This window comes from Cannabis sativa, chromosome 3, assembly GCF_029168945.1.
Source record: "Cannabis sativa cultivar Pink pepper isolate KNU-18-1 chromosome 3, ASM2916894v1, whole genome shotgun sequence".
NCBI lineage: Eukaryota > Viridiplantae > Streptophyta > Magnoliopsida > Rosales > Cannabaceae > Cannabis > Cannabis sativa.
The window spans coordinates 27543727-27565960 of NC_083603.1; the positions used below are offsets into that span (position 1 = coordinate 27543727).

A 22234-nucleotide genomic window follows, 5' to 3' on the forward strand; every position below is an offset into this window, starting at 1 on the left:
TGTAATGGGTTGCTCAATTTGTGGGAAGTGAGTCCCCTTGTGCTTACCAAAATTTTAGCTTCTTTTTAATGAATTTGATATTGTTTAAGCAGAAAAAGATGTTGTAATATCTTTTGTAATATTATTGCATTCTGAGTCTAGTTATGCCAATTAAAAGAAATTTTTTTAATTGAATTTTCATAATTATTATAATTTTGTTTTAATAGAAACACAATTTGAAAATTATAAGACTTGCACTATTTAGGAAACTTACTTTAATGTCTTAGTTTTAACCTATTTTCTAGGGAAAAAAATTATTTATACATAAGGTCCTTATACTAAAATGTAGAGTCTAAAATAAACTCTTATTATAATTGTAAAGTATTTTTGTTATATTTAAAAATATTTTAATACTAAAGTCTTAATAGTAATCTTTTACAAGAATATATAATCTAAAATAATATTTTTTTAAAAAAAAAAAAGATAAAGGTAAATTAGAAATTAGTGAAAATATAGAATTCAAAATAATATAAATATTTAATTTTACTTTAATTTGGTTACTAGGTTAGCTAATAATATGAGAGTTCTTATAATTAAACTAGTGATTAATATGTTGTAGTTAAAAAATAAAAGTGACAATTATATTTTTATAAGTGAAGTTCAACTTAAAAATAGGAAACATTTAAATTTTAGACATTCTATTTGCTATGCTACTATTATAATAAATATAACATATTTTGGTTTTTTAATTATGTCTAAAGAAAATAAAGAGTATTATAAAATATAATATTATTTTAATTGAAATAGTACCTTTTTTTTTAAAGGAATTAAAATAGTACAGGAAAATATAAAATGAGGTAGGTTGCAAGTTTTCAAACTTTAATTACCTCTACTTTTTGGTGGACAAATACCAATCTTAAGATATCAAAAACATGACTCTTAATTTAATCTAATGGTTATAATGCTGATGATGGATCAAACACCTCAAAAACATGATACATGATGAGGTATTGTATAATTTGCCAATAAAAAAAATGATAAAACAAAAATAAAAATTTTCATCAAAGTATAATAAAGTTAGTGCTATGCATAAAATAAAAAATTTAAAGAAAAAAGAAAGAATTTAGTGAAAAGTGTTGCCACTTGTCATTATACTAGTCTCTTATTGTTGAAACCTAAAGCAAGGTATCGGTTAATTTTTTTAATTAAAATGGTAAAAGAATTTGTGCTTTTTTTATTTTGAGAAGAAGCAACAATAAATCAATATATATTATTTAAATGGAACTTAAAAAGTATCAATGTATTAAATTTAAGGTAACTTGTTATATAATTTTATGCCAATTGATTAATCATTAAAATTTTGTAATCGGCAAAAGGTCCACTTGACTATTTTTTTTTTAAATAATATATGTACATAAGATTTCATTTTAACATTCAATAGTGGGATGAGTTAAAGAAATTTGGAAAAAAATATGGTGAACATGATAGGCAACCCAAACAGTGTGTGGTATTTATTTAAGTGGAAAATTAAATAAATATTGACGAAATAAATTTTTTATGATGAAATAAATTTAACATAGTATTGTAATATGGGGATAGTGAGTCAAAAAAGCCCATGTGAGCCAAAAAGAGCCCATATGAGCCAAAAGTACCACAGATCAAAAAAGACGAGTCAAAAAAGCTGCTTGTGATTTAGTGAGCCAAAAGGGTCACTTGTGATCAAGCAGTCCAAAATTGGTATGCAAAAAATAGCCACCATTTTGAGAGGGTATTAGACAGTCTCACAGGACTAATGTGTAGAAAGATAATATAATATATAAGATCCATAGATTTATCTTATTATTGTTAATTAGTTTTGATATGGTAATTTTTTAAATAAAAAATTGCTAAGATTACTAAGTGATATTGGTGGTGCCTAATACAACTTTATATGTGACTTAATATATTTTAATTTAAAATAAAATTTGTGAAATTTGTTCTTCCATTGTACCATCCATCTTATACTATTAAAATAGTTGAGGGACTTATTATCAATTTTATAGTATTATGAAATGCAATTAAATATATAATTTTGTAGTCACTAATAGATATGGAATGAGAATATAGAGTTTTGGTTCAATTGGAAGATTAACACTGTCTCGAAAAGTAAATTTTAAGAGATTGTCTTGTCTTGCAGAGGACCGACTACCTATTATTAGTGCTTTCATTGAGAGAAATCGCAGTGAGAGATTTCACTGTAAGAACTCGCAGCCATAGAAGATGAAGAGATTGTTGAACTCTTCAAATCTATGGAGTCTTTTTTCAAGCAGATTTTGGGTTCTCAATTTGAGAAGCTTACTTCTATGCTTGAGCAACACTTTACATCTATTAATGATCGTTTTGAGTGATTATATGCGGCCCACATCCAATTCAATCCCTACAGATGTGGATGAACTCATTGATGCCAATGAACACAATGATGATCTTGTTGAACTACCGAGAATCACAGAACTAGTGGATGCTCTTGAAAATAATTTTCACATCATGGTTGAAATCAGTCTCATACGAGATGATAGCGAAGCACCAACAAAGTTGAATCATAGTTTGGTGAAGCTAGAGGAGAAGCTCTCTACTCAATCAGAGATTTGGCTTCAGACAATCTCACCACCTCTAGATCAGGCAATATGATCTTCTTGCATGTCCATAGAAGAATGTATTGTTGGTGGATTGTAGGGTGCTATGAAAGGCTATTTTTGGTACTAATGGTGGCTCATCATGGGAATCGATTCACACACCGCTAAAATATTGGAGGAGGATCTTTGATCAGAGATGATGGTTTGGATCTTTGATTGGGGACGACAGTGGATCTTTGACAGTGATGGATGGGACAAAGTGGTCAATGTAAGATGATTAGAAGCTTGGTCGCGCCGAATCACAAAAATACATCAGAGAAGTGGAGGTGAAGATGATCCTTTTTATGTATTCACTGGTTTGCAAAAGAAAAATAGATTGTTTCACAACCTTTTGGCTAAGTGACATAGTACGTAATCAATGAGAAGAAATATCATCCTGAAGAAAGTCCACAAGGTACACTCTTGCAAGAAAACAAGAAAATAGTGTCAAGCATGCCCTAAGTGCTACACTTAGGTGGCACATGCAAGTGCATACCGACCAGGTAGTAATTTATAATACCTGGGTGGCATGTATGTGCCTCCCAGGTGGTTTTCAAAATTCAATTTAACGATCCCAAGTTACCTTATTCAGAAAGTGTCCTGACACACCTTGCACAAAGAAAGGGCAAAGTCCGAAGTGCCCAGGTGTGCAATTTGTTGATTCTAAGTCGTCTTTTGAAGAAGGGCAATTTGATACGTCTCAAGGGAGAAAAAACTACGGTTCAAAGTGCCCCAGTGTGGAACACACACCTAAGCGGCATATGTTATGCCACCTAGGTATGTGCCTTCCTCACCTGGGTGGGATGCTGACATTCCTCGATTTTTCTTAGGGTGCAGTTTTCTAATATCAAGTTATCTTTTGCACCCCACGATATGAGAACTTCCAAAAGAAGATCAAGAATGTGTATTCGACTAAGTATTTCAACAACACGAATATTCCCCCTCCTAGGTGTAAATATTGGCGGCATTCAACATCTCCCCAGAGGTAGACCTAGGAGGCATACAATCATGGTATGGAAAAATACTTTTCACGGGCTACACGTGTAACCTTACGAATCAATCCCTTGCGTGCAGGGTTTACCTGAGAGACTAGATATGTCTAAACAAGAAGGAATAAGACAAAACAAGACTATACTAGGAACCCTAAGTGGCACACACTTATGCTACCCCTCGGAGGTGAAGACCAAAATTGAGATCAACTCCTTCAACACAAAAGATTCAAGATTATCAAAATCCCACCGATTAAGGATGTTGATAGGGGTGCAAATTTGCACAATAAATGTTGATTGAGGCGCGAATTCAAGAAATAAATGCAAATTGATTCCCTCCTCCTTATAAATATAAGCTTTCCACCAACTATAAAAGAGTTAAGAAAATCTTCTTGTAAGCAAAACTATGAAGAAATATTTGTAAAATCTCTCTGCTCTCAAGAAACTCACCTGAGCTATTCTTATGATCTTGAGTGCTGAATTAAAGATTAATACAACAAAAGGGATGTAGGCTATTACCACTTAAGTTGGGATCGAATCTCTACAACAATTTGGTGTTACTATTGTTACTGTCTTTGGTGTCGTTTACTTATTATCGATTTTTTTACATCATTTTCGTGACTTGGCATCAATTGACCAAAATTTGGGTCAATATTTTTGTGCTTTTTATTAAGAGTAATTACTGAGATCCCCACTTTCCTCAAGTTACTATACCATTTCATGCACAAAATGGTGAGCCCAGAAGATCTAGCTAAGAGCCACATGACATGGACACTGCTAACCTGTCCAGGCACAAACCAACCGCAATTGATCTTGCCACTAGGAGAGGTGAGTGACCACCATTGAACCCCACTGCCACGGTGACAAGGACCATTGATCTTGCTACAAGGCTAGTTTTGCGTGGGACTACCACCACAAGGGCAAGGACTGATATTCCTGCCTCTGTGGAAGGTATGATCGGGCATACCTCCCACGCAGAAACAAGGACTGTTGGTCCACTTTCTACAAGGGTGGTGGGGGGGTCACAACTACCAACCCTGGTAGGTTGGGTACCAACACTGTCTGGGTCACGATCAAAATATCACTTGGAGTGTGCGAGTTTGGCCAGAGCAGCACATGCTTTGTACCACCTAGTCAAGGTAAACTTTATCTAGATCAGGGAGGCTACCTTGAACTTGTGATAGAGCGACTACATGAGATCATTGACTAGATGAAAGGCCATACCAATGACTTGTACCACGATAAGAAGGCCACCTAAGTTGTGGTAAATGAAGGCTTTAATGAGCGTTGAAGGGAGTTCAATGCTTGGATGGTGAAAAAAACTTAGGAGATGAGAGCCTGAAGAGTAGAGGTGACCTGTCGCGTAAGAGATGTTGTTGAACTAATAAAAAATTTCATGTTGTATACCTAACAACGGACTGGTACCCAGACTCAGATCCTAGCAAGCTACCAAAATGACCCTCAATTGTAGGACCTATACACCCCTTAATACGGGTCGGAGAACCACTAAGAGAGATGAAACTCAAAGGGATAACCATCCTAGACAAGGTTCCTTGAAAGATAGAGAAATTTGGGACCATGTTCATCAATGAGTAACAATGTAGGCCCCCACAGAGGGAACCAAGGAGGTACTACCTATCCTAATCAACAAGGGTATAAGCCCTGATCAAGAAGGGATGAGCCTGAGAGGTCTAGGCAATATAGAACTCAATACCCAAATGGGTGGGGATGACAAAGCCATAAGCTAATCAAGTGAGCAGGCACATAACCACGGGGTAGAGAGGTGCCTAAAGGTCCAGATGACCACCAAAGGAAAAAACCACTCTGGTTATGGTGCGTACCGTGCAATTTCAAGTTTGGCCAGAGAATAAAATAATGGTAGGAGGGACCAAAAATATGTTTTCCAAAGAATGGCTCCCTACCTAGGAGAAGACCTTTGTAATAAATTAAATCGAATTAGAGAAAACTAAGGTTTTAGCATGGATGCCCATGGAGGGATGATCTACTTAACAGTATATACAGAGTTAGGGAAGAGATCCCAACTGCACAGCCCTAAGAATCCATTAATCCCATAGTACAAGCCCAACTAGACATGCTGACCCAGTTGGTACAAACCTTGAATGATCTTAAACTTTCCAACTTGGTGTTAAATCAGAATAGGGTATCGTTTTGGCTCGCATAAATGCAGTGGAGATCCCTCCAAAGTAAAAAATGCCTACCTGAAAGATGTATTCATGTAAAGAAGATCCTTTGTCTCATATAAAGTACTTCGAGATATAGACAGACTTGCAAAGGGTAATGAACGATGTTAGATGAATGATCTTTTTAGCTATACTAATGGACTTAGCCTAGCAGTTGTACTCAAAGTTTCCACCAACCAAATTTGATTCCAGGATGCTTTTGTGATAGAGTTCTATAGCCAGTTCTCTTCTGCACAAAAACTCCCCACAAACCTAGAAGACTTGGTTAAGGTGAAATAAAGTTCAAGAGAGCCTTTGAAAGACTACGCCCAAAGATTCATGAATGAAGCCACTAGAGTAAAGTCATTCAGTGACAATGCTCATTTAGCCATGATGCTAGCATGAATAAAGCACAAGGGTCATCTTTGATCTGACATCAAGCAGAAGACGGTCAGTTCAATAAGTGATTTTTTAGATTGGGCTGATGGCTTAATTAAGTTGGAGGAAGCTGAGACATGTGTCGATGGGATAAACCCAGATGGTCATGGGGTAGCCAAGGCACCCATGGGGGTAGCCCAGGGGAGCCAAGGTAACAAGACCCCTAATAATGATAAAGAAACTTTAATGGTAACCTAAGTAATAATTTGATAATAAGAGACCCAAGCCTATTGAATAAGGAGGTGGCCAGGGACCACAATCAAGTTCATTGCATACACCATCCTGATGGATACACGAACTAATAATTTTAATGCCACAAAGTTAGTGGTACCATATCTGAGACCACCACCCATTAGGAAGGATGTAAGAAAGTAGGACATGATGAAGTTTTGCCATTTTCACAAAGTCAGTGTATTTTATACTTTCTTCTAAGTGTATTGTTTTTATTCCGTGCAGCAATGTCTCAGAAAATGATTGAGGCTTTGAAGAAGAGAGTGGGGGGAAGCTCGGGCTTGTCCCCTCCGGCCAAGAAGTCCAAAGGCGGTGAGACCCCATCCAAAGAGAAGGCACCAGCTGAAGTGGTCATTGACCTTTCTGAAGAACAAACTGTTGTGGAATCTCCTATTGGGTTTTGTGCCCTAAATAAAACCCATTTCAATATAATCAGATTTACTAATTAATAAAGATCAGAAATCATTTTATGTTGCACGGTTCACATGATTATATTATAAATTCTATTAAGTCCAGAACATATGTATTTGTTCATGATTATAGTGTTGTCAGCACAGTGGAATATAATCATGATTATATGTTCAAAAGTTTAATTCTCTGATTTTTCAGTTCACTGGATTTAAACTGGCATGATAATCAGCGATAGGTATACTTACACCTTGGATAAGTGTTATGTCCTTTCCAGGGCATTGGCAAAGTTTACCAGTATCAAATGTATGGAGTATACATTGGAGGGGATCGATATTGAACTTTGATTAGATATGATAAATTTATCGTAACATCTATTCAATTCAATATCACCTAGTTGATCCTAGATCAAATGATCTTAATCCTGACATGATTAGGTTCGATCTCAGGAGTGTTATTGGTGTTCTTTGATTTGTTAGTTAAGCCTACTTTTTGGTCAGGGTGATACGTACATTTTGGGAACATGGTAGTACAATTGAGTGGGAGCGCAATCATAGATATGGAATCTATAGCTTCTATATGTACTTAGAAGTTAAACGATGATTTCCTTCGAGCTTGCTAAATAGAGATAAATGATAGAGCGCTCATTTTAGTGAGTATTATTAGTTCACTATAATATCATTTATAGGTGGCCAAGTGTTTTAAAAATAAAATACATTGAAAGGGTGTAACAGTAATTTTATCCCTATGAAATGTAGATCATTTATAGAGGATAATTGATTATTGGGATTATAACAATGGATAATTAATAGCGTATCTATATCGTGGAACATATAGAGCCTTCTATATGACTCGGAGTGCGATTCTGAGTTCTATGAGTGGATATAACAAGGAATTAATAAGTTAGAGAATTTACTTGGTAAATTCTAGTTCTGCTTATTGGAAGCTCGGTTATATAGGCCCATGGTCCCCATACTAGCTGAGACAAACTGCTTGTAAGACTCAGTTAATTGATTTTAATTAATCAATTATAATTCTAAAATTAGACTATATCTAGTTTATGAATTTTTCACTAAGATATGACTTGATTGTGAAGAAATAGTGTTTTGGGGTTTATTTGTTAATTAAGAGACTTTATGGAGTCTAATTAATAAATATTATAAATAGCAATTTTATTTGATAATTATTTTAATTATTAAATAAATAGTTTTGGCATTTATAGGGTTGAAGTTGCAAAAAGTGGTATTTGTGAAAATAGATAAAATAGTTGAGAAAAATGACAAAGCCCAAACTAATGTAAGGCCCACTATGTGGCCGGCCATTAGGGGTGTATTTTACTCTAATTTTATCAATTTTTTATTCCTAATAATTCAACCCTAACCATATTGACGATAGTATAAAAGGAAGGCTATGGTCTCTTCATCCAAACTAATGCCTCCAAAGCTAAAAACCTAGATGAGACCTCTTCCTTCTTCTTTCTTCTTCAATTCGAAACCTGTAGCCTTTCTTCACTAAATAATTTCAGCCATTAGTGATTGAGTAAGTGCCCACACACATCAAGTTGGTCCTCTATCATAGTATGTAAGACTGTGAAGAATCCAATCAACAAGAAGGAGAGAAAGAGATCCAGGTTCAGATCTTGATAATGCTCTGCTACAGAAAGGAATCAGGGGCTAGAGATCTGAACAGAAGGAGTCATTATATTCCACTACAATCAATGTAAGGTTTCTTAAACTTTATATGTGTTTATTTCAGTGTTTTAGAAATTCATATTAGGATGTTAATGAAACATACTTGTTAGTAAATCTAGATCCTGGTAAAATAATTCCAACAGAATGTACATGTCTGGGCCATACTAGACCAAGCGGGTTGGGGTTTACCAGTGATGTGTTTTTGAGACTTTGTTTTGCCGCTTAGGTCGGCTGAAAGAAAAAGACTTGTAATAATATTTTGTAAATGTTTTTGGGATCCCAACTTCTGTAACTTTAGATTGTAAAGTTTAAATTATTACAAGTTTTATTTTCATTCCGTTTATGATTAAAGTTTAATTTCCATGCTAATTTTATTAGTAATCCTGATTAGGAGATTAGGGTTTCATAAGTATCTTGGGTAGCATGCCTAATTATTTAGGGCGTGACAACCTTATAGCAGTACAGACCCATATCTATTCAGAAACTTGTATGTTCTTGGTCCGGTGGATGCATCTTGATTTGATTGTACCCCGAATAGGCGCCCATGAAGCTTAATATTTCGTTCCCTGCTGTTGCGTCCACAAGTTGATCTATTCTTAGAAGTGGAAAATAGTCTTTTGGGCACGCCTTGTTGAGGTCGGTGAAATCAATACATACTCCCCATTTCTTGTTCGGCTTGGGTACCAGTATGGGATTAGCAACTCAGGCTGGGTAGAAAGCTTCTATTATGAAATTACTGTTGCGCAGCTTTTCTACCTCTTCTTTTAGTGCCAGGGCTCGCTCCTTTTCCAACAATCTTCTTTTTTATTGAAAAGGCCAGAAATTAGGATCAATATTTAAGACGTGTGAAATTATAGAAGGATCGATTCTGACCATATCCTCATGTGACCATGCAAAAATGTCTAGGTTTGCTCTCAAAAATTTTATCAATGCTGATTTTACTTCGAGCAACAAACCTTTTCCAATTTTGAGTTTCCTAGTCGGAACATTTGGGTCGATTCTGATTTCTTCTAATTCTTCCGTCGGACTAACATTGGTATTTGGTTCCCCAAGTCAGGGATCCACATCTTCATCCCCGCCTTGGCCAGTTCCCTATTTGGCAATGTTTTTTCCCTTATCCGAACTCTGGCTAGAGGATACTTCCTTTTTAGCCTTGGTTAGGGTAAGGTTGTAACATTCTCGGGCAACCTGTTGATTTCCTCTCAGGCACGCAACCCCATTCTTTGTTGGAAACTTAAGAAATGAATGAAATATCGACGTAACACCCTTTAGGTCATATAAAGCTGGTCGGCATAACATGACATTAAAGGCTGATAGAACATCCAATATCAAGAATTGTGCCATTACAGTTATGCTCTTCGGAGCTTGCCCAACAATGAGGGGTAGGCGAATTTGCCCTAGAGGTGCAACACTCTAGCCGAAGAAACCATACACGGGTTGAAGACAGGGGGTTAAATCTTTGAGTTGGAGCCCCATCTTTTCATATGGTGTCTTGAACAAGATATTTGCAGAGGCTCCATTATCTATTGTAGTTTGGGCCACCATTTTGTTGGCTATCTAGACTTCCACGACCAACGGGTCGTTGTGTGGGAAATTAATCTTGACGGCATCTTCATCATTAAATTTTATGGTGGGTTCCCCCACCCGTGGTATTTTTAGCTTCCTTTCTTCGATGGCCAGAACCACTTCTTCTTGCTCGTTCTGTAATTGTAATACCCTGGAATTAAGGAAATGGATTAGCAAAGCCCTAACTAGTTAATTGAGTATTATTGTAGAATTATATTATATTATAATTTATTATATGCGAATTAATATGAGAAATGACATGTTAAGACCCCGTTGGTGAGTTAGGGGCATTTTAGTAATTTTGACCCGAGAAGGGTAAAACTGTGAATTTAATTTATTTATGTGCTTATGAACTATATTATTATATAGTATATCTGGTGTGTCCTTTTTCAGGTGTGTTCTGACAAGTTGGCGCGGTATAGTCACAATCGGGTATTTCGGGCTGAACCGGGTTCGGGGCCGAAATATAATTTTGGGATAAATTATTGGCATTTTATTTATGTGTGAATAATCTGAAATTATTTAAATATGTGTTATATATGAAATGAATTCAATGCCCTTGATTGTTTGAGTATGTGAGAAATGGCCCTAGGGGCAAAATGGTAAATTTGTATTTTTGGATTTATTTTCAACTAAAGGCCTTATTTGTAAAAAAATGAAATTCATTTTCTGCATTTACCTTAACCCTAAAACAGCCCCCTTTCCTCTCTCTCTCTATCTCTCTTTGTATTTGGTTGAAAAATTGGTGATTTGCTTGGTATTCAAGCTTGAAATTGAAGAATTGTTTGAGGAGTTGTGGCTTGATCATTGCATTGAAGCTTGAGGTAGTTTTTCTATTGCTGAAATTTAATGAATTTGCTGCTGTGATTTTATGGTTGAAAAGCATGAAATAGGTTGGGATGGTCTTGAGATGCATGTTGGTGTTTTCTTGTTGATTTGAGCATGTTTGTACTTGGATCTTTTGAATTGATGTTGGGTTAGGTTTAGACAGAATTTAAAAGGAATTTTATTGTGTTTTTATTCTGTTATTGAACTTTGAAATTAATTGTTCAAGTTCAAGTTCTTGAGCTTGAAGTTCTTGGTGATTTTGCTTAAGTTGGAGCTTTGAAGTTTATGATGTTTAATCTGAATTTTTGGGGTTTTTACCATTGGATTTTTAATGCATGAATTGTGTTTTAAGCTTTTGATTTAATTACTGGAAAATCTATTTAATGGATTTAAGTTTTGGTTGTGAATTGAGTTGAAATGGATGAGTTTTTGGGGCTGAAATTCATTGTTGAAAGCTGATTTTTAGTTGCTGGTTTTTGGTGTTGTTGGAGATTGAATTAGGTGTAATTCCTCTCTAATTACTTGGTTTATGTTAGGTGAAAGTTTGGTATGATTGTGGGTTGATATAGCATGAAAATTGGTGTTTTTGGATGCATTTTCGTGGCTGGAAACTGGGTTTCCTGGGTTTTTAAACCCAGTAGCCGCGGCCATTTTTGGCAGCTTATTGTATTTTTTTTTCGGGTTTTTGTTTTGGTCATAACTTTTGACTCGGGACTCCGTTTGGGACGTTCTTTATATCGTTGGAAAGCTTGTTCCGAGCTCTATCTGAATATCTGGAATTTAAATGCCCAGTTTTTAATTTGTGGAAATGGATTTTGGGATTAACCCTATACTTGTGTATCCCAGAATTGTGACTAGGATTACCGGCACTTGGTCAGGAGCACCCGGGGATTTGGAATCTCCATATTTGTGGGACATCAGGTAAGACAGTAGTTAGCACGTAGAGATATGCGCAATGGCGCTTATATGGAATGTGATTTATATGAGAAACTAGAAACCGGGATTAGAGTTATTACTCTAAAGTGAGCGGTTTATTGGCTTAGGGTTATTACCCAAGTGAATTGTTAATATGTAATTGTTATGTCATGATGTATATAGCTGTATATTGAAGTAAAGGGTTATGTGTTCAAGGCATAATCGGGTTGGACTCGGTAACTAGAACCGAGATGAACCGTTCTAAGGCCTTATTGTAATTAGATGTGTGAGCGTAACACGTAGGTCTATGCCACATAGACATAAATAGGCGTGTGAGCGTAACACGCAGGTCTGTGTCATACAGACAAATATGAAATGGCATTATTATTATTTATGTGATGAGTTATATATGATTAACGATATATCTTACTGTCTTGCTGGGCTTGGCTCACGGGTGCTCTCATGCGGGAAAGGGTAAATCTATCTCTGATCAGCCATGAGTATGGGAGTTGGGTGATGTATGTACATGTTCGGGCCACACTAGACCAAGCGGGTTGGGGTCTACCAGCGTTGAAACTTTTGTAACTCTATTTTTGCCGCTTAGGTCGGCTAAGGAGAAAAGACTTGTAATATTTTGTAAAATGATTTTTTTTTGGGATCCCGAAACATGTAACTTTTGTTTGTAAAGTTAAAATTATTACAAGTTTATTTTCATTCCGTTTTCGTTTAAAGTTTTAATTTCCGCGCTTATTTTAAAACCAATCCCGTTTAGGGGATTAGGGTTTCTTAATCATATTGGGTAGCGTGCCTAAATCTTAGGGCGTTACAGTTTGGTATCAGAGCGCCAAGGTTTTTAAACTTCCTGTAGACCGGTCGAACATGTACAATCATCGTCAGAGATAAGCTCGACTCATGGTGCAGTAAGTGTTGAGAGTAAATACTTTACTGCTTATTTGATCAATTATTTACCGCTTTCCATTTTAGGCAGTATGTAAGCATCTAGAGTATTTATGTGATATATGATGCCATGCTTAAAATGCTATATGTTAAGTGTTTAATTATATGAAGTAAATAGTTGAGTTAGGGTTTAAGGTAATAAGTGCATAAGTGTGGTATTGGTGCTTAACTCGCTGGGGTTGTTGGTTACAGGGGTACTTGTAAAAATGGACCCTCCGCAATCATCTAGACCACAGGGCGAGCAAGTAGAGCATGGTGTAGACCAAACCAATCCACCTAAGCACCGCCGCACCTCCGCGAATCCGGGATAATGCGGGGGTTGGCAATGCTAATCCTCCCGCCGACCGGGCACGGATGTTCCATGAAATGCGAGGTATCATACTTCGTCAAGAGGAAGAGTTGCGTCGATTAAGGCAACCGCACGGCTGCCCCTGTTGAGCAAGTGTTACCACCGGTGCTGTGCCAGTGGTGGGTAACCAGGGGTTTATGATGCCGCATAGAGATTCCGTGTTTGAGCGGTTTGTGAAGCTGCAACCTCCTACTTTTCTGGGAGGTACTGACATAATTAAAGCTGAGCAATGGATGAGTACAATCACCCGTATCCTTGATAATATGGGAGTGACGGGAACAGAGAGAGTGAATTGTGCAGCTTTCATGTTACAAGATCATGCCCGCGTCTGGTGGGATATTGTGGGACAGACTCGTGATGTCAATGTAATGACTTGGGATGAGTTTAAGAATTTGTTTGAAGAAAAATTTTATAACATCGCTGTGAGGACTTCACACATGGAAGACTTTGTGAAATTAACTCAAGGGAAGATGTCTGTGGCCGAATACACTCTAGAGTTTGATCGGCTGTCCAAGTTTGCTGGTGATCTGGTGCCCACAGATTTCACCAGAAACGAGAATATGTGAGAGGACTGAATGCCACAATCAGTCGGGACTTGAAGATTACCACTACTCATGACACTTTGTACAAGAAAGTGGTAGAGCTAGCCTTAATTGCTGAGGAGGCTGAGCATCAGGTAATAAAGGAGCAGACTGCAAAGGATGTTGTCACGGCATCGAACCCTGCTGCTAGTGGTAATATCAGTAAAGGGACCGACAGTGGTAACACTGATCACAAACGAAAGGTTGATGCTTCCGGAACATCAGGGGGTAACAGGAAGTTTCGGGGAAACAGAGGTGGCCGCCAGGGCCGTGGATCTTCATTCCGATCTTATCCTGTGTGTCCAAAATGTAAGAAACACCATCAGGGTGAATGTCGGGCCAAGACTTGTTTCCAGTGTGGCATGGTGGGCCACTTCATCAGAGATTGTCCTCAGACTAAGAAAGAGGAGCCTAAGAAGAATGTTACTCAGAACCCGGGACGACTTTTTACCATGACTCAGGCTGATGCTGATGCTAGTCCGTCGGTGGTGACAGTCGCTTGTCTATAAATGGTTGTTCTTATACTGTATTGTTTGATTCGGGAGCTACCCACTCTTATGTGTTAAGTAGAGTAATTGAAAATTTCGATAAACCATGTGATATTTATGCTTCGGGGTTTGGTACCCTTTTACCTTCGGGAGACCTTATAGTATCCACTAGGTGGATTCGGTCCTTGTCCTTCTGGATTGACGGTTGTGAATTAACCGCCAATCTAATAGAATTGCAACTGTCTGATTTTGATATAATCCTGGGAATGGATTTTCTGTCTAAGTATGGGGCAACGATTGACTGCAAGCGGAAGATGGTGGTGTTTGAGCCTGATAGTGCCAACCCAACAGTGTTTGTGGGTAAAGTTCAGGGGGCACGCATACCAAGAATAACACTTTTGAAAGCTAAGGACCTGATGAGCAGAGGTTGTCTGGGATTCATAGTTACTGCAGTGGATACCAGCCAACCTGTGACATCTGGACCTGAGAGTACAAGATTGGTATGCGAGTTTCTTGACGTCTTTCCAGAAGATCTACCGGGATTGCCACCTACCCGGGAGATTGAATTTGTAATTGAGTTGGTTCCGGAGCGGAACCAGTATCAAAGGCACCGTATCGAATGGCTCCAGCAGAATTAAAAGAATTGAAGATACAACTACAAGAATTACTGAATCTGGGATTCATTAGGCCGAGTTACTCTCCTTGGGGTGCTCCGGTATTATTTGTGAAGAAGAAAGACGGGTCTCTGCGAATGTGTATTGATTACCGAGAGTTGAATAAGCTTACCATCAAGAACAAATATCCTTTACCTCGAATTGATGATCTTTTTGATCAACTGAAAGGGAAGATGGTCTTCTCCAAGATCGATCTTCGCTCAGGCTATCATCAGCTGAGAATTCGAGAGGAGGATGTCCCGAAAACTGCTTTCCGTACTCGGTATGGACATTATGAATTTCTAGTGATGTCTTTTGGACTCACCAATGCCCCGGCGGCATTCATGGATCTTATGAATTGGGTATTCAAGGATTACCTGGATAGATGTGTGATCGTGTTTATTGATGACATCTTGGTTTATTCTGAATCGGAAGAGGAACATGAGTTGCATCTTAGATCTGTATTGCAACGATTACGAGACCACAAGCTCTATGCTAAATTCAAAAAGTGTGAATTCTGGTTATCTCGTGTCTCTTTCTTGGGGCACATAGTAGATAAGGATGGGATAATGGTGGACCCGGCCAAGATTGAAGCTGTTCGGGATTGGCCAATACCAAAATCGGCTACTGAGGTCAGAAGCTTTTTGGGCTTAGCTGGGTATTATCGTCGATTTGTTGAGGGTTTCTCAAAGATCGCTGTACCCTTAACGGAGTTGACTCGAAAGAATTTGAAGTTTGTTTGGACTGATCGGTGTGAGAAAAGTTTTTTGGAGTTAAAGCAGCGCTTGATTACCGCTCCAGTGCTAACTCTTCCTTCAGATAAGGAAAAATTTGTTGTTTATTGTGATGCCTCGAGACAAGGTCTCGGCTGTGTTCTTATGCAAGCTGGAAAGGTAATAGCTTATGCTTCTCGGCAGTTAAAGGAGTACGAGCAGAGGTACCCTACTCACGACTTAGAACTCGCGCCAGTAGTATTTTCGCTGAAGATTTGGCGGCATTACTTATATGGCGAGCAATGTGAGATATACACTGATCATAAAAGTCCGAAATACTTCTTTACCCGCAGAGACACCGAATATGAGACAAAGACGCCGGCTAGAACCGGTGAAGGATTATGATTGTGAGATCCTTTATCACCCTGGTAAGGCCAACGTGGTTGCCGATGCCTTGAGTAGAAAGGGGCAGAGTCAGATAAATACTGTGAATCAAATCTCGCAGCAGTTAGCAAATGAGATGACCCGAGCTAAAATCGAGTTGGTTGTAGGGCAGTTGGCTAATATTATCCTACAATCTACTCTTTTAGAGCGAATCAAAGAAGCACAATTGCAAGATCCAGAGTTAATGAAATCCCGAGATAGGGTTTTGGCTGGGAAGACTAGTGACTTTACAGTGGATGAAACAGGAATGTTACGATTTATGAATCGTGTTTGTGTGCCTATGGATGACGGTATTAAAAGAGAGATTATGACTGAGTCTCATACGACTCCTTATTCAGTTCATCCGGGGTCAACGAAGATGTATCAAGACCTCAAGGCCATGTTTTGGTGGCCAAGCATGAAGAATGACATCGCTAAGTTTGTTGCTAAGTGTCTTACTCCGTCGGCCAGTGAAGGCCGAACATCGAGGCCCGCAGGTTGCTGCAGCCATTGAATATCCCAGAGTGGAAATGGGAAGACATTGCTATGGACTTTGTGGTAGGCTTGCCGAGAACCACGGGACAGTTCGACTCTGTATGGGTCATAGTGGACAGGTTTACAAAGTCAGCGCACTTTTTGCCTGTTCGAACGAACTTCTCCATTGATCAGTATGCTGAGTTATATGTTAGAGAAATTGTTCGTCTTCATGGTGTCCCAAAGTCCATTGTTTCGGATAGAGATCCGAAATTCACATCAAGATTTTGGGAGAGTCTACATCGAGCTATGGGAACTCAGTTAAAGTTTAGCACAACATTTCATCCTCAGACGGATGGACAATCCGAGAGGACTATTCAGATCTTAGAAGACATGCTACGGGCATGTGTGCTTGACTTTGAAGGATCATGGGTAAAGTACCTTCCCCTGATCGAGTTCTCGTACAACAACAGCTATCAGGCAACAATCAGGATGGCCCCTTATGAGCTTTTATATGGAAGAAAATGTAGATCACCTATTCACTGGGATGAGGTAGGTGAAAGAAAGTTCTTGGGTCCCGAGGTTGTTCAGAGAACAAGTGAGGCAGTTGATAAAATTAGAGCGCGAATGCTCGCGGCTCAGAGCAGACAGAAGAGTTATGCTGATCCAAAGCGACGGGATATTAATTTTCAGATCGGGGACATGGTGTTTCTCCGAATATCGCCGATGAAAGGCATCAAGCGCTTTGGTAAGAAAGGAAAACTTAGCCCCAGGTTCATTGGACCTTTTGAAATCCTTGAGAGGATAGGGCAAGTAGCGTACAGGTTGGCTATGCCCCCAGCGCTGGCAGCTGTACATGATGTGTTCCATGTTTCGATGCTTCGAAAATATGTCTCAGATTCGTCCCATATCCTGAGTTATGAAGCATTAGAACTACAACCAGATTTATCATATGAGGAACAACCGGTGCAAATACTTGACAGAAGGGAGAAAGTCTTGAGAAACAAGACAATTGCACTGGTGAAAGTGTTATGGAGGAACAAGAAAGTAGAAGAGGCAACTGGGAACTCGAGACGGATATGCGGCGAAATATCCGAGTTGTTTAGGTAAATTTCGGGACGAAATTTCTATAAGGAAGGGGTAATTGTAATACCCTGGAATTAAGGAAATGGATTAGCAAAGCCCTAACTAGTTAATTGAGTATTATTGTAGAATTATATTATATTATAATTTATTATATGCGAATTAATATGAGAAATGACATGTTAAGACCCCGTTGGTGAGTTAGGGGCATTTTAGTAATTTTGACCCGAGAAGGGTAAAACTGTGAATTTAATTTATTTATGTGCTTATGAACTATATTATTATATAGTATATCTGGTGTGTCCTTTTTCAGGTGTGTTCTGACAAGTTGGCGCGGTATAGTCACGAATCGGGTATTTCGGGGTGAGAAGGTTCGGGGTAGAAATATAATTTTGGGATAAATTATTGGCATTTTATTTATGTGTGAATAATCTGAAATTATTTAAATATGTGTTATATATGAAATGAATTCAATGCCCTTGATTGTTTGAGTATGTGAGAAATGGCCCTAGGGGCAAAATGGTAAATTTGTATTTTTGGATTTATTTTCAACTAAAGGCCTTATTTGTAAAAAAATGAAATTCATTTTCTGCATTTACCTTAACCCTAAAACAGCCCCCTTTCCTCTCTCTCTCTATCTCTCTTTGTATTTGGTTGAAAAATTGGTGATTTGCTTGGTATTCAAGCTTGAAATTGAAGAATTGTTTGAGGAGTTGTGGCTTGATCATTGCATTGAAGCTTGAGGTAGTTTTTCTATTGCTGAAATTTAATGAATTTCTTTCTTTGTGATTTTATGGTTGAAAAGCATGAAATAGGTTGGGATGGTCTTGAGATGCATGTTGGTGTTTTCTTGTTGATTTGAGCATGTTTGTACTTGGATCTTTTGAATTGATGTTGGGTTAGGTTTAGACAGAATTTAAAAGGAATTTTATTGTGTTTTTATTCTGTTATTGAACTTTGAAATTAATTGTTCAAGTTCAAGTTCTTGAGCTTGAAGTTCTTGGTGATTTTGCTTAAGTTGGAGCTTTGAAGTTTATGATGTTTAATCTGAATTTTTGGGGTTTTTACCATTGGATTTTTAATGCATGAATTGTGTTTTAAGCTTTTGATTTAATTACTGGAAAATCTATTTAATGGATTTAAGTTTTGGTTGTGAATTGAGTTGAAATGGATGAGTTTTTGGGGCTGAAATTCATTGTTGAAAGCTGATTTTTAGTTGCTGGTTTTTGGTGTTGTTGGAGAGTGAATTAGGTGTAATTCCTCTCTAATTACTTGGTTTATGTTAGGTGAAAGTTTGGTATGATTGTGGGTTGATATAGCATGAAAATTGGTGTTTTTGGATGCATTTTCGTGGCTGGAAACTGGGTTTCCTGGGTTTTTAAACCCAGTAGCCGCGGCCATTTTTGGCAGCTTATTGTATTTTTTTTTCGGGTTTTTGTTTTGGTCATAACTTTTGACTCGGGACTCCGTTTGGGACGTTCTTTATATCGTTGGAAAGCTTGTTCCGAGCTCTATCTGAATATCTGGAATTTAAATGCCCAGTTTTTAATTTGTGGAAATGGATTTTGGGATTAACCCTATACTTGTGTATCCCAGAATTGTGACTAGGATTACCGGCACTTGGTCAGGAGCACTCGGGGATTTGGAATCTCCATATTTGTGGGACATCAGGTAAGACAGTAGTTAGCACGTAGAGATATGCGCAATGGCGCTTATATGGAATGTGATTTATATGAGAAACTAGAAACCGGGATTAGAGTTATTACTCTAAAGTGAGCGGTTTATTGGCTTAGGGTTATTACCCAAGTGAATTGTTAATATGTAATTGTTATGTCATGATGTATATAGCTGTATATTGAAGTAAAGGGTTATGTGTTCAAGGCATAATCGGGTTGGACTCGGTAACTAGAACCGAGATGAACCGTTCTAAGGCCTTATTGTAATTAGATGTGTGAGCGTAACACGTAGGTCTATGCCACATAGACATAAATAGGCGTGTGAGCGTAACACGCAGGTCTGTGTCATACAGACAAATATGAAATGGCATTATTATTATTTATGTGATGAGTTATATATGATTAACGATATATCTTACTGTCTTGCTGGGCTTGGCTCACGGGTGCTCTACTGTGCAGGAAAGGGTAAATCTATCTCTGATCAGCCATGAGTATGGGAGTTGGGTGATGTATGTACATGTTCGGGCCACACTAGACCAAGCGGGTTGGGGTCTACCAGCGTTGAAACTTTTGTAACTCTATTTTTGCCGCTTAGGTCGGCTAAGGAGAAAAGACTTGTAATATTTTGTAAAATGATTTTTTTTTGGGATCCCGAAACATGTAACTTTTGTTTGTAAAGTTAAAATTATTACAAGTTTATTTTCATTCCGTTTTCGTTTAAAGTTTTAATTTCCGCGCTTATTTTAAAACCAATCCCGTTTAGGGGATTAGGGTTTCTTAATCATATTGGGTAGCGTGCCTAAATCTTAGGGCGTTACAGTTTGGTATCAGAGCGCCAAGGTTTTTAAACTTCACGTAGGCCAGGTCGAACATGTACAATCATCGTCAGAGATAAGCTCGACTCATGGTGCAGTAAGTGTTGAGAGTAAATACTTTACTGCTTATTTTATCAATTATTTACCGCTTTCCATTTTAGGCAGTATGTAAGCATCTAGAGTATTTATGTGATATATGATGCCATGCTTAAAATGCTATATGTTAAGTGTTTAATTATATGAAGTAAATAGTTGAGTTAGGGTTTAAGGTAATAAGTGCATAAGTGTGGTATTGGTGCTTAACTCGTTGGGGTTGTTGGTTACAGGGGTACTTGTAAAAATGGACCCTCCGCAATCATCTAGACCACAGGGCGAGCAAGTAGAGCATGGTGTAGACCAAACCAATCCACCGGCACCGCCTGCACCTCCGCAGAATCCGGGGGATAATGCGGGGGTTGGCAATGCTAATCCTCCTGCCGATCGGCGCAGATGTTCCATGAAATGCGAGGTATCATACTTCGTCAAGAGGAAGAGTTGCGTCGATTAAGGCAACCGCACCGCTGCCCCTGTTGAGCAAGTGTTACCACCGGTGCTGTGCCGGTGGTGGGTAACCGTGGGTTTATGATGCCGCATGTAGATTCCGTGTTTGAGCGGTTTGTGAAGCCGCAACCTCCTACTTTTCCTGAGGTACCGACATAATTAAAGCCGAGCAATGGATGAGTACAATCACCGTATCCTTGATAATATGGGAGTGACGGGAACGAGAGAGAGTGAATTGTGCAGCTTTCATGTTACAAGATCATGCCCGCGTCTGGTGGGATATTGTGGGACAGACTCGTGATGTCAATGTAATGACTTGGGATGAGTTTAAGAATTTGTTTGAAGAAAAATTTTATAACATCGCTGTGAGGACTTCACACATGGAAGACTTTGTGAAATTAACTCAGGGGAAGATGTATGTGGCCGAATACACTCTAGAGTTTGATCGGCTGTCCAAGTTTGCTGGTGATCTGGTGCCCACAGATTTCACCAGGAAACAGAAATATGTGAGAGGACTGAATGCCACAATCAGTCGGGACTTGAAGATTACCACTACTCATGACACTTTGTACAAGAAAGTGGTAGAGCTAGCCTTAATTGCTGAGGAGGCTGAGCATCAGGTAATAAAGGAGCAGACTGCAAAGGATGTTGTCACGGCATCGAACCCTGCTGCTAGTGGTAATATCAGTAAAGGGACCGACAGTGGTAACACTGATCACAAACGAAAGGTTGATGCTTCCGGAACATCAGGGGGTAACAGGAAGTTTCGGGGAAACAGAGGTGGCCGCCAGGGCCGTGGATCTTCATTCCGATCTTATCCTGTGTGTCCAAAATGTAAGAAACACCATCAGGGTGAATGTCGGGCCAAGACTTGTTTCCAGTGTGGCATGGTGGGCCACTTCATCAGAGATTGTCCTCAGACTAAGAAAGAGGAGCCTAAGAAGAATGTTACTCAGAACCCGGGACGACTTTTTACCATGACTCAGGCTGATGCTGATGCTAGTCCGTCAGTGGTGACAGGTCAGTTGTCTATAAATGGTTGTTCTTATACTGTATTGTTTGATTCGGGAGCTACCCACTCTTATGTGTTAAGTAGAGTAATTGAAAATTTCGATAAACCATGTGATATTTATGCTTCGGGGTTTGGTACCCTTTTACCTTCGGGAGACCTTATAGTATCCACTAGGTGGATTCGGTCCTTGTCCTTCTGGATTGAATCTACCGCGCAACCTTCATTGCCTCCGTCATGAATCTACTGATGTAAGCTCGGATAGGTTTTCCTAGCCTTTGCTTCACTTCGACCAAGTCTTCTAAATGCAACAGGAGTTGGCAAGTAGAAGAGAATTGTGCATGGAATTCCGAGGAGAAAACCTTCCAAGGGTTAAACCTTCCGAGTGTTAACTTGAAATACCACTACTGGGCGGCTTTTGTGAGGGTGGCAAGAAAAACTCTACAACATACATCTCCTCATACTTCTTGTAGGTCCATTTGCATTTCAAAATATTTGAGATGTGATAAGGGATCTTCCTTCCCAGTATACATCTTCTAGGTCGGCATCTTAAACTTTTGAGGCAACTCTAGGACATTGATCTCTGGGGAGAAAGGG

At 38.6% G+C, this 22234-nt stretch overlaps 1 protein-coding gene and 1 long non-coding RNA gene across 2 annotated transcripts; both read left to right on the forward strand.

The window, feature by feature from the left end:
• Positions 1 to 13322: 13322 nt before the first annotated feature.
• Positions 13323 to 14272, forward strand: LOC133036005 (uncharacterized). The gene is made up of 2 exons (XM_061112471.1): positions 13323 to 13704; positions 13824 to 14272. The coding sequence occupies exons 1-2, from the start codon at positions 13323 to 13325 to the stop codon at positions 14270 to 14272; spliced, it is 831 nt and encodes a 276-aa protein (XP_060968454.1).
• Positions 14273 to 17992: 3720 nt separating this feature from the next.
• Positions 17993 to 19981, forward strand: LOC133035699 (uncharacterized). Its single transcript, XR_009686829.1, has 3 exons — positions 17993 to 18341; positions 19206 to 19268; positions 19733 to 19981. It is a non-coding gene; the product is annotated as an uncharacterized LOC133035699 (long non-coding RNA).
• Positions 19982 to 22234: the final 2253 nt, after the last annotated feature.